This window comes from Triticum urartu, chromosome 4A, assembly GCF_056163025.1.
Source record: "Triticum urartu cultivar PI428250 chromosome 4A, HENAU_Tu73, whole genome shotgun sequence".
NCBI classification, from domain to species: Eukaryota; Viridiplantae; Streptophyta; class Magnoliopsida; order Poales; family Poaceae; genus Triticum; species Triticum urartu.
The window spans coordinates 203,804,576-203,821,283 of NC_141876.1; the positions used below are offsets into that span (position 1 = coordinate 203,804,576).

General features: G+C 46.2%; 1 protein-coding gene across 3 annotated transcripts in view; it reads left to right on the forward strand.

Annotated features, from left to right (window-relative positions):
• The window catches only part of LOC125551417 (ubiquitin C-terminal hydrolase 12), a 44,134-nt gene extending 42,882 nt beyond the window's left edge, over positions 1-1,252 (forward strand). For all 3 annotated transcript variants that reach the window (XM_048714666.2, XM_048714667.2, XM_087518139.1), the window contains exon 32: positions 838-1,252. In XM_048714666.2, the coding sequence (XP_048570623.1) occupies positions 838-879 (42 nt within the window). In that variant the 3' untranslated portion in view covers positions 880-1,252. The remainder of the gene's footprint in view (positions 1-837) is intronic.
• Positions 1,253-16,708: the final 15,456 nt, after the last annotated feature.

Genomic DNA, 16,708 nt, shown 5'->3' on the forward strand with positions numbered 1-16,708 from the left:
GCAGTTTCTGTAATGAATTAAATATGTGCTTATGATCACTCACATTGTTATTGTTGATTTGATTCTGGCATCTCATCTACTTGTTTTTTTTCCTTTCTCATGGCCGGATGCATACTTTATACTGTAGATGGCATGGCTGCGCTGGAATTTAGAGCAATAAGTAATTGAAAACTGGCGCAAAGCTAAAGTCACAAAGTTAGATTAAACCAGTAAAATCTTACCGATTATCATTTCGAACTCACAGATGATAAATCACAAATTGCAATGATATCTAACCCTAAATATGTAAGAAAGAAATTAGCTAGCTAACTAAAGTAGGAATTAAGGAGTGGGATGATGATGGAGGCAAGACGTGCACTTATGGATCATATCCCAGTTTAGCTAGCAGCTCTTTTATGATAGGCTGGGTATACTCTGTTGGAAACTCGAGTATTCCATTTCCGGTCTCGTAGTGGCAGCATAACCCAGCCGGCTAGCCAATCAACCAGATCTCCGAAAGATAGTGGTAGGTCGATTGGAGTATGAGCTAGACGTGGTATTATTTCAGTCTAGAAGATCGCTAGATGCACACGCATTAGCTTGGTGGCTGGCTCGATCGGGCTTTTGCATTGTGCGCCATGAATGGCTATAGGGAAGGACATACGGCATACCTGAGGGGCTCCTTGGTTTCGGGGGGCCCGGGTGGCCGCCCCCTCCCGTCAGGGCAGGGCCTGCTTAGTAGCAGATCTTCCTTGATTATTGCGTGATTTCGTGCAAGCCTCACCTAATTCATTCTATTTCACAAGGACATGTATCTTATATATCCTTGCTTTTTCTGGTGGTTTTATACACCTGCAGAACCGTCACACGCATGAGAAGCCGGTGAGGATATACAATTAGTACGCCTTAAAACTGTGTTGGTCCCCTGATGAAGGCGTTGATCTGGGAGTGGAAAAGGAGTAGGCTGCAACAGGTGAAAGCAGCAGCATGTTTGGCCATTTGGGTGCTACAGTTTTTGCTCTTGATGCATGGCCATGACGATTTTTCAAGGTTCATCATCGCAAGGGTGCACGATATCAAGTTTCTGTAAATTGGGTGTAAAGGCCACCCTCCTAAGGGTAGATGTTGGATGTTGGTTCATTTTTAGAACAAAGTCGAGTACATATGATTTTGGTAGTGGGCTTGTATACAAGGGTATAGTTTTGCGACTTGATATTGACATTTGTTGTAATCTGGCGATAATGGGAGACTAATGGACTTTTTCTTGGTTTAAGTAGCTGCAGTAGTAAAAATGTTTTTTGCGGGTGTGCAGTAGTGAAATTGTTAGTCACATTTGACTAACATACTACCTCCATCTGAAAAAAATCGTACATTTTTTGGGATCAAAAGGCAAGACAAAGAGCTGCAGAGCATTGGTGACGGGCTGCTTAAAAGATTATGACCCAATGCTAGCAACGAGTTCAGTCCGTGCGCGCCTGCCCTAGCCTAGGAGCGGGCCTCGTCTTGGATAGACGCAAAAAGTCGTGAGATGGAGGTTGTCTCGCCGTGGAATACACATCAACTGCTCTGTTTCCAGATGGACCGGGCTGTTAGGATCGCCACGTGGCCAAGCCCTTGCGGTGGCCAGTGGGGGATCTCGTGATCGTCGATGTGCACCGCAGGAGGAACTCCTCGGGGGGGGGGGGGGGGGGGGGGTAGCGCCCCAGGCTAGCACATCATGCCAGATTTACGTAGAGAAGGGGTAGTGTAACACCCGTATGTAACTTGCCATATTTGTAATTCCGACTCTTGCCATTTTTGGCTTTAAGTTATGAGATCTCCCTTCGTGGTTGGGTTTTGACGTTGTTTTGCTTTTTGTTCATGTCATGCATTTCATATTATGTCATCATGTGTATTGCATTTGCATTCGTGTTTGTCTCGTGCATCCGAATATTTTCCCCGTTGGCCATTTCGCAATCCGACACTCCCACATGCACCGGCGCACCCCTGTTGTCTCTTTCCGTGAGCGGGTGTTAAACGTTCTCGGAATTGATCGAGATTTGTCAAGTGGCCTTGGTACACTATCGGTAGACAACATGTCGAATTTTGTTCCATTTGGAGGCCGTTTGATGCTCCAACGGTTAACCAGGTAACCGCGAAGGCCTCTTTTGTGTTGCAGCCCAACACCCCTCCAAAACAGCCCAATAACACATCTAAACCATCTCCATGTCCTCCGTCGTCGGATCACGATCGTGTGGATGAAAACTACACCTCATTTGGACACTCCAAACTCCCTCCACCTATAAATATGTGCCCCTTCCCCGAATTTCGGGTCCAAAACCCTAGCTATCTCCCATCCACGCCGCCGGACACGTCCGGCCATCACCGGACGAAACCGCCACGGCACCCGCACCAATAGTGAGCCGCCACGTGGCTCCGCCCTGTCCCCGCGCCACCGGCCAGCCAGGCCCGCGTTCGGCCCTCGCGGGCCCAGCGCCTCTCGCCGGCTCCGCCTTCCCCGCGTTGCCGCTCTCTCTCGCCGCGCCGCCCGGCTCCGCCTCCCGCGCGCCGCCGCTCTTCCTCGCCACACCGCTTCACCCCGCTGCCGCCTGACCGGGTCGTCGTCGCCGCCCGTTGCCCAGTCGCCCCACCGCCTCTTCGGTTCGCCGCCGGCCGGATCCGGCGAGATCTGACCCGGAGGAACCCCGTCGCCGGCCATCTCCCTCCACCCGGCGTCCAACTCCGGTGAGCTCGTCCTCCGGTGAACCTCGGGAAGCGTATCGACGAACCCTAGATCCAGATTCGCGGGGTATAATTTCCACTAAGTCCTTTTCTGCAATAATTTTATGCCCCCTTCATTGCTTCATATCTCGGTGTCCGTGACTCCGATTCATGCATATGATATGTTGAATTGATCGTCTCGATGAGCTCTTCACGTTAGAAGCATTTCCATGCATGATACTGTACATTTTGATGCCTTTTTCATTGATGCAAGAGTGTTATAAAATGTTAACTGCTGGTACTTATCAGATCATGAGGTTTTGTCATTTTTGTTGCATTTGGTGTGTGCATCGTATGAGCTTGGGGTCTACATGTGTTTTGAACTACAACATGCCATCTTTAGAGTGGTGTTTGTCTTGTATTTTTGTGATCATTGTGGTGACTAGCACAAGCATGCAAACTAGGCTTCACAATGTTGCTGTGTTCAGGGACTTAGGATATTGCTAAGTCTTTTTCCTGCTGTTATTTTGATGCCATGTAAACTTGATGCTACAGTGATATCCATGCTTATTTTGAGATACTTAAGTAAGGATGTTTTGAACATGTGGTTATGCTCTATCCATCCATGCCCATGTTTGCAATTATGGAGTGCCTTAGCATGTCTTGTTATTGCTCTACTTTTGCTATAAAATGTTCCTGGCAGAATGTTAACATGTTAATCAATATTGCCATGGTTGTTGCTAGTGATCCATGCATCCTATGAACTTTCTCTTGCCATGGTTAGCTTCATGAACATGTCATCTTGCTATTGGTATGCTTATATTGCCATGCAATGCTTTGTGGCGAGTGGTTTGAGCTCGCAAAGTTGCTATCATAATTCTGTTTATGCCATGCTCTGTTTTTCTGCTAAGTCTGAAACTGTTAATAAAACTTGCTATGTTTACATGGGTGCCATCATATCTTCTGTGCCTTTTTGGCTCATGATCAGTAAGGGACTTTTGATCTATGCATTTAGTAGAATCATGCCATGCCTTTGTTTGCTATGATATGTTACTGTAGCATGTTGTTTGCTTACTCTAAATAATGCTTCCTGATGTTGTTTTTGACATGTTAGTATTTTCACTAAGTCTGTGATGCTGATATCTTTTGCACTTTTGCCATGCTTGTTTGATCATGCTCTTGTGTTATTTAGCCGTAGCTCACTGTTCATGTTTTGTCAAGCATCTCTTGTACATCACTGCCATATGCTTTGTTGTTATGTTGGAGTGCAGTATCTTAGTTTCTTGTTGCATTCTAAGTGGCATCGTGCTGTTAATCGCACAATAGCATCAACCTTGTTTTGCTTGCCATTTGCAAACCGTGCATCTGTTTCCGGTGATTTTTATATCGATTTCAACCAAAATCACCTCATCTTTCCAGCGGCACACTTGGTTTGCCAAGTTGATGCTTTGATAATTCTTTCCCTTCCGGAGCACGCATATGCATTGCATATCATGTCTTGCATATCATGCCATGTATTGCATCATGTTGCTTGTGCATTGCATTGTGATTGATTGTTGGTCCTTTACTTGTGTTATTGCTTTGGGTAGAGCCGGGAGACGAGTACGTGACCGAGGAACCTGTTGAGTACGCTAACGAGGATCAAGCTTTCGACAACTCTAAGAACTTTGCAGGCAAGATGACCATACCCTCGAAATCACTTCTATCTTTGCTTGCTAGTTGTTCGCTCTATTGCTATGTCGCGCTACCTACCACTTGCTTATCATGCCTCCCATATTGCCATGTCAAGCCTCTAACCCACCTTTCCTAGCAAACTGTTGTTTGGCTATGTTACCGCTTTTGCTCAGCCCCTCTTATAGAGTTGCTAGTTGCAGGTGAAGATGAAGTTTGTTCCATGTTGGAACATGGATTTGTTGGGATATCATTATTATATCTTATTTACTTTAACGCATCTATATACTTGGTAAAGGGTGGAAGGCTCGGCCTTATGCCTGGTGTTTTGTTCCACTCTTGCCGCCCTAGTTTCCGTCGTACCGGTGTTATGTTCCTTGATTTTGTGTTCCTTACGCGGTTGGGTGTTATGAGAACCCCTTAACAGTTTGCTTTGAATAAAACTCCTCCAGCAAGGCCCAACCTTGGTTTTACCATTTGCCACCTAAGCCTTTTTCCCTTGGGTTCCGCGGACTCAAGGGTCATCTTTATTTTAAACCCCCGGGCCAGTGCTCCTCTGAGTGTTGGTCCAAAATAGAGCCACTTGCAGCGCCACCTCGGGGAAACTTGAGGGTTGGTTTTAGTTGTACGTAGTGTTCATCCGGTGTGCCTTGAGAACGAGATATGTGCAGCTCCTATCGGGATTTGTCGGCACATTTGGGCGGTCTTGCTGGTCTTGTTTTACCATTGTCAAAATGTCTTGTAACCGGGATTCCGAGACTGATCGGGTCTTCCCTGGAGAAGGAATATCCTTCATTGACCATGAGAGCTTGTGATGGGCTAAGTTGGGACACCCCTGCAGGGTATAAACTTTTGAGAGTCGTGCCCGCGGTTATGTGGCAGATGGGAATTTGTTAATATCCGATTGTAGAGAACTTGACACTTAACTTAGTTAAAATGAATCAACCGCGTGTGTAGCCGTGATGGTCTCTTTTCGGCGGAGTCCGGGAAGAGAACACGGTCTTGTGTTATGCTTGAACGTAAGTAGCTTCTGGATCACTTCTTGATCACCGCTAGCCTCTCGACCGTTGCGCTGCTTCTCTTCTCGCTCTCTTTTGCGTATGTTAGCCACTATATATGCTTAGTGCTTGCTGTAGCTCCACCTCGCTACCCTTTCCTACCCATAAGCTTAAATAGTCTTGATCTCGTGGGTGTGAGATTGCTGAGTCCTCGTGACTTACGGATACTTCCCAACAGTTGCAGGTGCCGAGGATACCAATGTAGGTGACGATACCGAACTCAAGTGGGAGTTCGACGAGGATTCGGGCCGTTACTATGTTTTTTTTCCGGATGATCAGTAGTGGAGCCCAGTTGGGACGATCGGGGATCTAGCATTTGGGGTTGTCTTCTTTTATTTGGTTCCGTAGTCGGACCTTTGATTGTATTTTGGATGATGTATGAATTATTTATGTATTGTGTGAAGTGGCGATTGTAAGCCAACTCTTTATCCCTTTCTTATTTAGTACCTGGGATGTGTGAAGATTACCCCTCTTGAGACAAGCCTACCATGTGGCTATGCCTCTAAGTCGTGCCCCGACACGTGGGAGATATAGCCGCATTGTGGGTGTTACAGGGTAGTTGATGATAATATGTTGCATGCTTTCCTCTGCCTGGTCGCAGAGAACACAACGGTCGTTGTGCGGTAGTCCGTGATGGGCCAATCTAGCGGCGGTCTAGTAGCGGTCGAGGTCGGCAAGCCAGGTGAACATTGACTCGAAGAGGAGTCCCACATCTCCAGGCCAGGTGCCAGAATGGGGCTATAGTAGATCCAGCAAATAAGGCCCGGTAGCATGTTCTGGCGTAGTACTTGGTGTCCGCAGTCCAACGCCATATGAGGCGGTCGGGGGAGTTGGATAGAGTGAGGTGTCGGAGTCGCCTCGAGAGCTGCACGTACTCGAGCATCACACCTGGCGTCAGGGCGCCATGCAGGTCGGCAACCCAGCTATGGTCTTGAAGCCCTTCCGCCATTGGCGGGGCATGAGGGGTAGGAGAGCAGGGCGATATTGGAGATGGCATGGCCATCGATCCAAGGGTCTGTCCAGAATCGACAGGTCCGGCCATAGCCGACGGCCCAAGACGTGGATGCCCGAAAGATGGAGGATGAGCCTGGATTAGTAGGGAGGTGTAGATGCGCCCAAGGCCTGGTGGGGTCGGTATGTTGTAGCCACAACCAACGAACATGGAGCGAGATCCCTTGTCGATGAAGGTCTGAAATGCTGAGACCGCCTAGTTGAAGGGGGTGGCAGACGCGCTGCCAGTGCATAGGGCCATGGTCGTCGCGGATCTCCTTATTACTATGCCAAAGGAACTCCCTAGTGGTCCGGTTCACCTTCTTGAGAATTGTCGGACAGAGAGCAATAGCCACCATGATGTGGGATGGGATCGTGCAAAGCACGTGGTGAACAAGGGCAAGGCGCTCGCTGTGGGAGAGGAGCGCCGCGCGCCAGGTGGAGAGCTTCTTGGCAAGCCTCTCGACAATTGCGCGAAGCAATGTAGCGGAGGGTTTCCTAATCGAAAGAGGGATCCCAAGGTAGGTAATGGGGAAGCAGATGGTGGCACACATGAGCTCGTTGTTGATAGTAATCAACTCGGGATCGCCGCAACGGATGGGTGTCGCCGAGCACGTAGTGGATGCCTCGTTGAAGACACGCAGAAGCTCGCGGATAACTCGAAGATCGCGGACCGAGGGGTGGCGTAAGATAACAACATCATCGGCGTAGAGGGATATGCTCGACGAGGCGTGGCGAGCGGTGAGGCGCTGGAGCAAGCCGCACTAGTGGGCATGCAGAGGAAGCGAGTTCAGGGCGTCAATGGCAATAGTGAAGAGCATGGGGGAAATGGGGTCTCCCTGCTGCAACCCGTAGGCATGGGCGATCGGAGGCCCAGGAGAGCCATTGATGAGAACACGCGTACTGGATGTGGAGAGAAAAATGATGATCCACTCGATCCAACGCCCTCCAAAGCCCAGGTGGCGAAGGACATGGATGAGGAAAGGCTAGGAGACCGTGTTAAAGGCGCGCGATATGTCGAGCTTGAGGACACGAGGCACTCGGAGGTTGTGCAGCTGGCGGGCGGTCTGCTGGACCAACATGAAATTGTCGTGAACGCACCGGCCCGCGACGAACACGCTCTGATTGGTGGAGACGAGCTGGCCAAGGTGCGGGGCAAGGCGGAGCGAAAGAACTTTGGCGATGAGCTTGGCCACAAGGTGTATCGAGCTGATGGGGCAGTAATCAGAGAGGAAGGAGGCGTCCGACTTCTTCGGGAGGAGTGTGATGAGGGCCTCATTGAGGTGTTGCAAATTGCGCCCATTCATGGAGTAGAACTTGTCAAACACGGGGCAAATGTCGGCTTTAACCATGTCCCAGCATGCCACGATGAATTTGGGAGTGAACCCGTCAGGTCCCAGGGCCTTGCCGCGGGGGAGCGCCTTAACCGCATGCCAGATTTCATCTTCCGTGAATGGGCGTGATACGTCTCCAACGTATCTATAATTTTTGATTGTTCCATGCTGTTATATTATCAATCTTGGATGTTTTATAATCATTTTATATCATTTTTTGGTACTAACCTATTGACATAGTGCCAAGTGCTAGTTGATGTTTTTTGCATGTTTTTTACATCGCAGAAAATCAATACCTAATGGAGTCCAAATGCAACGAAACTTTACAGAGATTTTTTATGGACCAGAAGACACCTAATGGGCCAAGGCCGCGCCTGGGGGGGTGCTCCGAGGAGAGCACAACCAACCAGGGCACATGTGACGCCCCTGATTTGACCGTACACTAATCATACATGCAAAGGTGTACGATCAAGATCAAGGACTCACGGGAAGATATCATAACACAACTCTAGACACAAATTAAAATAATACAAGCTTTATATTACAAGCCAGGGGCCTCGAGGGCTCGAATACAAGAGCTCGATCATAGACGAGTCAGCGGAAGCAACAATATCTGAGTACAGACATAAGTTAAACAAGTTTTCCTTAAGAAGGCTAGCACAAAAGTAGTAATGATCGAAAAGGCAAGGCCTCCTTCCTGGGACCTCCTAACTACTCCTCGAAGTAGAACTCCACGTAGAATCAACCTCGGGATCCTCTGGCTCCTGGACTCCAACATCTGGTCGCAACAACCGGGTACAGAAAGGGGAAAAAGAGGGAACAAAGCAACCATGAGTACTCATCCAAAGTACTCGCAAGCAAGGAGCTGCACTACATATGTATGCATTGGTATCAAATGGAAAAGGGTAGCATATGTGGACGGAACTGCAGAATGCCAGAATAAGAGGGGGGGGGGGGGTAGCTAGTCCTATCGAAGACTACGCTTCTGGTAACCTCCATCTTGCAGCAGAAGAAGAGAGTAGATGGTAAGTTCACGAAGTAACATCGCATAGCATAATCCTACCCGATGATCCTCCCCTCGTCGCCCTGTGAGAGAGAGATCACCGGTTGTATCTGGCACTTGGAAGGGTGTGTTTTATTAAGTATCCGGTTCTAGTTGTCATAAGGTCAAGGTACAACTCCGGGTCGTCCTTTTACCAAGGGACACTGCTATTCAAATAGATCAACTTCCCTGTAGGGGTGCACCACATTTCCCAACACGCCCGATCCCCTTTGTCTGGACACACTTTTCTGGGTCATGCCCGGCCTCTGAAAGTGCGTTATATCGACTAGAGGGGGGGTGAATAGGCGATTTTTATGAATTCTTCACTGAGGAATTTACCGGTGAGGAAATTCCTTAGCGAAGAACTACTAGTAGCGGAATAAGTACTAAAAAGTAAACATAATAGAGCACAAGCATAGTCATCATGATGAAATGAAGACAAGCACAGAGTACAGAGAGCGTAAGCACATGATAACACAGGATGAAGACAAACAGACTGAAGAAATTGAACTGAGGAAATTGAGAAAATCTTCAGTCAAAGTCTTCAAACATAGATATGAACAAGCACACAACATAGTTATGAGGAAATGAAAGAGTTGAGGAAATATAACTAGTAAGCATGGTGAAGACAATGATTTGGTAGACCAGTTCCAACTGATGTCTCAGTTGTACGTCTGGTTAGGGCGGCTAGGTATTTAAACCTGAGGACACACAGTCCCGGACACCCAGTCCTGAACACGCAGCTCAGGACACTCAGTCCTCACCGTATTCCCCTTGAGCTAAGGTCACACAGACCTCACCCAATCACTCGTGGTAAGTCTGCAGGTGACTTCTGAACCTTCACAAACTTGGTCACTCGGTGATCCACAATTCCTCTTGGATGCTCTAGACCATGACGCCTAACCGTCTGGAAGAAGCACAGTCTTCAAAGGTAACAAGCATCGGATCCACGCAGGATCAATCTATTCAGTGATGCTCAATCACTTGGGGTTTGTAGGTGTTTGGGTTTGGGTTTTCCTCACTTGATGATTTTCGCTCAAAGTTCTCGGAGGATGGGTTGCTCTCAAATGACAAGTGTCAGTTTCTCTCGGAGCAGCCAACCGGCTAGTGATTGTAGGGGGCGACTATTTATAGCCTAGGGAGTAGCCTGACATGATAAGACATAAATGCCCTTCAATGATATGACCGTTAGGTGGATAGATATTTTGGGACAGCTGGCGCATAGCACAGCAACGGTCGGAATTTTGAGTGGCAAAATCCTCAGGGTTATCATGTTCCTCACTGTGTAGGCAATCCGCACTGGTGAATTCCTAACTCCTCAATCAGAACAAATTCCTCATAGACCAGAAGAACTTCGTCTCTGTCACTGAAGAATATGACTGGACTGTATGAGATTTCCAATGGCTTCACTCGAAGGGATTGGTAGGTGTAAGATTTTGAGTTGAGCATCACATGGAATTTTTTCCTAATATTTCCTCGACCCCCTTTAACAGTACGGTGTTTCCTATGACTCAAGAAAGAGAAAATGAAACTACGAAAACAAAAGTCTTCACACTTCATGTTCCTCGAATGAATACCAAGTCTTCAAGGTCACACCAATTTCTTCACTTTCAAAGTCTTCAGAAAGTCTTCAGAAATTCAAAGTCTTCAGTCGAAGAACTTCATTTTTAGGGGTCGACTTTCTCTGTAAATATCAAACTTCTCATAGACTTATAGACCTGTGTACACTCACAAACGCATTAGTCCCTTAACCTATAAGTCTTCAATACACCAAAATCACTAAGGGGCACTAGATGCACTTACAATCTCCCCCTTTTTGGTGATTGATGACAATATAGGTTAAGTTTTCAACGGGGATAAACATATGAAGTGTAAATACTGATATTGAGGAATTTGATTGCAAGATATAGAAGAACTCCCTCTGAATATGTGCATGGTGAGGTATTGCTTTTGAAGCATTGCACACTTGAAGAGTAGAATCATGGAGATCTCCCCCTATATCTTGTAATTCATACACGCATTTGACATATCACAATGAAGAATTTGAAATGCATGATGAAATATGGTGACTGATGTAATTCAGCATGCGTGCATTAGCATATATGAGGAATAAGCATGCAGAAAAACATATCAAAAGTATCAGAGCACCATCGGGTTTAAGTTTACAACTCGATCCAATAAAGTCTCAAAAGAACGAGAGTTGTAACTTAACAAAAAAAAGCCCATATAGAAAGACCCGCTTGAAGACTAACTCAAAATTCTCCCCCTTTGTAATCAAATGACCAAAAGGATCGAATATGAGGACTAACGCCCCTGAAAAATATCAAGTTGATGAAGGAGCGCCAGCGTTGTTGGGGCCGTTTGTCATGGAAGGGCCTGCTTCAGTGTCGTCCAAGTCTTCATTCTCATCGGTGTCGCGCGATGAAGAATATGAGCTAGCCACCAAGGAAGGAACCTTGACCTTCTTGAATTTCTTCGGTGGAGGTGCAGACCAGTCAAAATCTTCCTTGAGACCCATTTTCTTAAGATCTTCTTCACCATACAGATGTGACAGTATTGCCCAGGTGCAACCGAAAACTTCATGGAGGTAGTAATGGTTTTTCTTCACTGCATTGTGCGTAGCAGTCATGTTGTGAAGAAATGAACCAAACTGACGCTTAACCCATTTATGGTTTCGATCCACCTTCTGGTGAAGACTAAGCAGAAGCTCATGGTCAGTCATCACACGAGGAGCAGTGGCTTGAGGAATAGACTTGGGTGCATTGGCAGAGTCATGTGTGGCAGAGTCATCATTGGTGGAATAAGATGCAGCTTTGCGAAACTGACCATCTAATGGACGAATGCCTTCATCTATAACAGCTGGTGCCTTTCCCTTTTCATCAACTGAGGAATAGGTCCGCTTGAGGACTTCAATTGGGGGCAAGTAGCAGAGGTGATTCTGAAAATCAGCTTTGTAGTTGAGTGAAGTCCTTGTCCTGAGGAATTTCATGTTGCGTTGGGGCTGCAACATTTGAGGTGAAGTTATCAACAAGTTTCACAAAGCGAACCTTGGCTCCAAGCCAATTAGTGCGGTATGCATCAAATTCATCACCGAGTTTCTTGATCTCAGTTTGAACAGTGACAAGTTCTTCAGTTGTCATAGAGACAACGTTTTTCTTCAGATAGCGCTCCTTCTTGTACTGCGCTTTCTTGATCTGCCTAGCCTTCTCATATTTCCATTTTTCTTCTTGTATGAAGTGGGTTAGCATGTGACTTTGGCCAGGAGTCAGCTTGAAGTCAGGCATGGGAGTGTTGGGGTCCTTGTGCCAAACATCAATGTATTCGAGGATCAACTTTGGATCCAAAAGTAGTGGCACATCTGTTTCCTTGGCTCTAGCGGCCCTGACTTGCCTATCTCTGATGATTTCAGCAAGTTCATCATCATCAGCTTCGTCTTCTTCGGACAGCACTTGGAAGGCGACCTGCTTCTTCTGAGGACTAGGGCGAGGACCTCGTCCAGCAGTGGCCTTTGTCTTTAGTAGAGAGGGTCCCGTTGAAGAATTTGGTGCAACTGAGGAACTAGCTGAAGCTCCTGAGGCAATTGAGACGCCTGTGGTCCTTTGACACGTGGTGATATGCATAGGTGCAGAGGAATTTGTCGGAGCAGCTGAGGACTTGTGAGGAGCTGAGGATTTGGGAGGAGCAGGAGCATCATGAGGAATTGGCCTTGATGGCTTTGAAGATTCTGGCCGTGAGGGCATTGCTGAGGAACTTGACCTTGAGGGCATTGAAGGCGAAGCACTTGGCTTGTGCGCAGGCTGCTTTGACATGACCTTCTTAGGCTTGACAGAGGCCTCAGCGGCAGCAGCAGAGTCTTCGTTGAATTTCCTCACAGCTTCTTTGGCTTGTTTAGCCAACTTGGCTTGGCGCTTGGCCCATTCATCAGGATAATCCTCACCACGCTTGAGGCTGGTGGGATCAGCTATTTGGCCAGGTGCCAATGGAGATCTTGGGCATGGAGAATTGAGTGCGAATTTCTTCATGTATTTGGGAGTGACATATCTGTACTCCTTCCACTCTCTAGCCCATCTCCTCTCTCTCTTCTGAATGCGCAACTTGCGCTGATTTTTGTCTTCCTCAGGAGGTGTGCAGTACCCAGCATATATATCATCAGGGATCTCAAATGCGGTGTTGACCTCAGGCCTCTTTCCTCCTTTCTGTGGCTTCTTACCGTCAGCCATTTTCTTCAGTTGAGGAATTTGAACAATCAAATTCTCCGAAGAAGTATGCAACTTTTCTTCGAGGAACACTGCAAATGAGTTAAGTTGATGAGAACCTAGTGATTCAGCAGCTGACATGAGTACCTATGAACAGAGTATAGTTGCGAGGAATTTGGAGAGGTCATATGCGTCCTCAGAAGGTTTTTATAGAGAACAAGTTTGAGGAATTTGACCAGATAAGTCTTGAAGAATTTCACTGAGCGTTCTTAGACTTAGGTTCCAGAGTTGTACAGATCAGAAATCCGCACAATTGAGGAATCTTGAAGAGAAATTTGCAGCTTAGAGAAATGAATTAAGAACAGATGATATGTGAGGTGTTTTAGTGTGTGAAGATATGAAGAAAAACACCTTTGAAGATTTTGTAGATAATCATTTGAATCAACTAGGGCGTTAAAAGTAACTTTTAATTACCCTGGACGAAGAACACGACGAACTTGAATGTGGAGATGTGAAGTTTGTCAGTGCAGATCTTCCACGCCCTAACTCAGCGGAGGAAGACGGCTACGGCGGTGGCGGAGTGAAGATTTCCGCGGCCGGTGCAAGTACGGCGGCGACGAGGTCGAGGCAGTGAAGCTCTTCCTCACCGGCGACGATGAAGTAGTGGCGGCGCTAGGGTTTGAGAAGCTCGAGTTGGAGAGAGGTCGACCGGAGTAAAAGAAGTGAGGAAGGGGAGAGGGGGTATTTATAGCCACGGTGAGAAACTGTTCGCCCGAAGAATTTGGACGAATGTGCCCCTGACCCTTCTCCTTCGCATGACATGTGTCACCCACGTACTGAGAAGTGGAGATCGTGTTAGATCGTGGGTGAATGGATAAGTATGTCGTGGGATGTGGAACGGTTTGAGCGGCAAAGCCGGAAATTTGGATAAGATAAGTTAAAAGTTCCATTTGCAAATTATTCAGCTGACAAGGACACAGTGAAGATTTTGAACGAGTTTCAAATAGAATGCACATGAAGAATTTGTGAATAGATTGGGTTGAGTATAGCATAGAGGGGAAGGGTCCGATCACATTCACTTAGCAAAAAAAACCAACTTGAAGAATTAGCCATAAGTGAATGCTGTAGAGGACATAAACTCATATATATAGACAATGAAGAAAAACGACGGAAACAGTGAAGATAATGCAAAGTTGAAGAATTTGAACAACTGAGGAATTTCAACTTTTGGTGGTGGCGTGACCCACCGTATAAGAATGATGATTTCAGACACCGCGTACAATTGTCGTAGGGTTCTGAGAATCAAATTCTTCGTTAATTTCTTCACACTTAGAGTGTTATTCTTCATTGATTGAAGAAAAACGTTTCTTCATGTGTTGCACATCTAAGTCATCAATTTTGCATAAGTGTTAGGATGAGTGTCCTTTTCAAAGAACATTCGAAGATTCCAGGATATTTAGCTCACACCGCAACTTGCTAAATCTCTTCTCATCCAAGGGCTTTGTGAAGATATCGGCTAGCTGTTCTTCAGTCTTAACATGCTCAATAGAAATGTCGCCCTTCAACACATGATCACGAAGAAAATGATGACGAATCTGAATGTGCTTAGTCTTCGAGTGCTGAACTAGGTTGTGAGCAATCTTGATAGCACTCTCATTGTCACAGAAGAGAGGCACATTCTTCATGTTGACGCCATAGTCCTTGAGAGTTTGCTTCATCCATAGCAATTGAGCACAGCAAGAACCAGCGGCAATATACCCAGCTTCAGCAGTAGATAGTGATACGCAGTTCTGTTTCTTCGAGGACCAACAGACCAAAGATCGTCCGAGGAAATGACATGTACCAGATGTTAACTTGCGGTCCACACGATCACCAGCATAGTCAGAGTCAGAATATCCAATGAGATCAAAAGCCGAGCCCTTGGGTTACCATAATCCAAGTGTTGGTGTGTGAGCTAGATATCAAAGAATATGCTTCACAGCCTTATGGTGTGATTCCTTCGGTGTAGCTTGAAATCGGGCACACATGCAAACACTAAGCATTATATCTGGCCTAGATGCACATAAGTACAATAAAGAACCAATCATGGAGCGGTATACCTTATGATCGAAGTCAATACCATTTTCATCAGTGCACAGATGGCCATTTGTGGGCACAGGAATTTTGACGCCTTTGCAATCTTGCATGCTGAATTTCCTCAGTACATCCTTGAGGTATTTCTCCTGAGATATGAATACGCCATTGCGTTGTTGACGAATTTGAAGACCTAAGAAGAATTTCAATTCTCCCATCATAGACATTTGATATTCTTCACTCAACATGTAGGAAAATCCATCACTATAACGTTGGTCAGTACAGCCAAAGATAATATCATCAACATATACTTGGCACACAAACAATTCACCATCATAAGATTTAGTGAAAAGAGTAGGGTCGAGTGAACCGGGATTGAAGCCTTTCTTCATGAAGAATTCCTTCAAAGTATCATACCACGCCCGTGGGGCCTGCTTGAGGCCATAGAGGGCCTTGTTGAGTCTGAAGACTTTGTCAGGATTCTTTGGATCTTCAAAACCTACGGGTTGAGCAACATATACTTCTTCCTCAAGCTTACCATTGAGGAATGCACTTTTCACATCCATTTGATATAAAGTGATATCATGATGGTTAGCATAAGCAAGTAATATGTGAATAGCCTCAAGTCTAGCAACAGGTGCAAAAGTTTCATCGAAATCAATTCCTTCAATCTGTGTGTAGCCTTGAGCTACGAGCTGTGCCTTATTCCTCAGCACAAGGCCATTTTCATCTTGCTTGTTGCGGTAGATCCACTTTGTGTCAATGATATTGTGCTTGCGAGGATCTGGACGTTTGACCAGTTCCCAGACATTGTTGAGCTCGAACTGATGTAATTCTTCTTGCATGGCCTGAATCCTCTCAGGCTCTAGAAATGTTTCATCTACCTTAGTGGGCTCTATGATAGAGACAAAAGCATAGTGCCCACAAAAGTTAGATAAATGTGAAGCTTTTGAGCGTGTGAGAAGACCTGGCGCTTTGATGTCATTGATGATCTTTTCAACTTGCACTTCTTTTGCAATGCGAGTATGAGCTGGTTGTCGTTGAGGAATTTGATCAGCATTCTCTTCAGCACCATTTTCTTCAGTATTTTCTTCAGGTGCATTAGCTCGACGTTCTTCATGTTCTGGAATGAATTCTTTAGCAGATTCTTCAGTAGGAATGACATCCTCAGTAGCCTTGAACTTGATAGTTTCCTCAGGTGCTAGTTCATCTATCACAGTAGGTAGGTGCTCTCTTTGCGAGCCATTAGTTTCATCAAACCGCACATCTACAGTTTCAACAACCTTGTGAAGAACGTTGTTGAAGACTCTGTATGTGTGCGAGTCCTTTCCGTAACCAAGCATAAAACCTTCATGTGCTTTCGGTGCAAATTTTGAGTTGTGATGAGGATCCCTAATCCAACATTTAGCACCGAAGACTTTGAAATAACTTACATTGGGTTTCTTATCAGTGAGGACTTCATAGGCAGTCTTCTTGAAGAATTTGTGAAGATATACTCTGTTGATGATGTGGCACGCAGTATCAATTGCCTCAATCCAGAAACGATGAGGCGTTTTGTATTTATCAAGCATAGTGCGAGCCATCTCAGCAAGAGTCCTGTTCTTGCGCTCCACGACGCCGTTCTGCTGAGGAGTATAAGGAGCAGATAACTCATGAGTAATACCA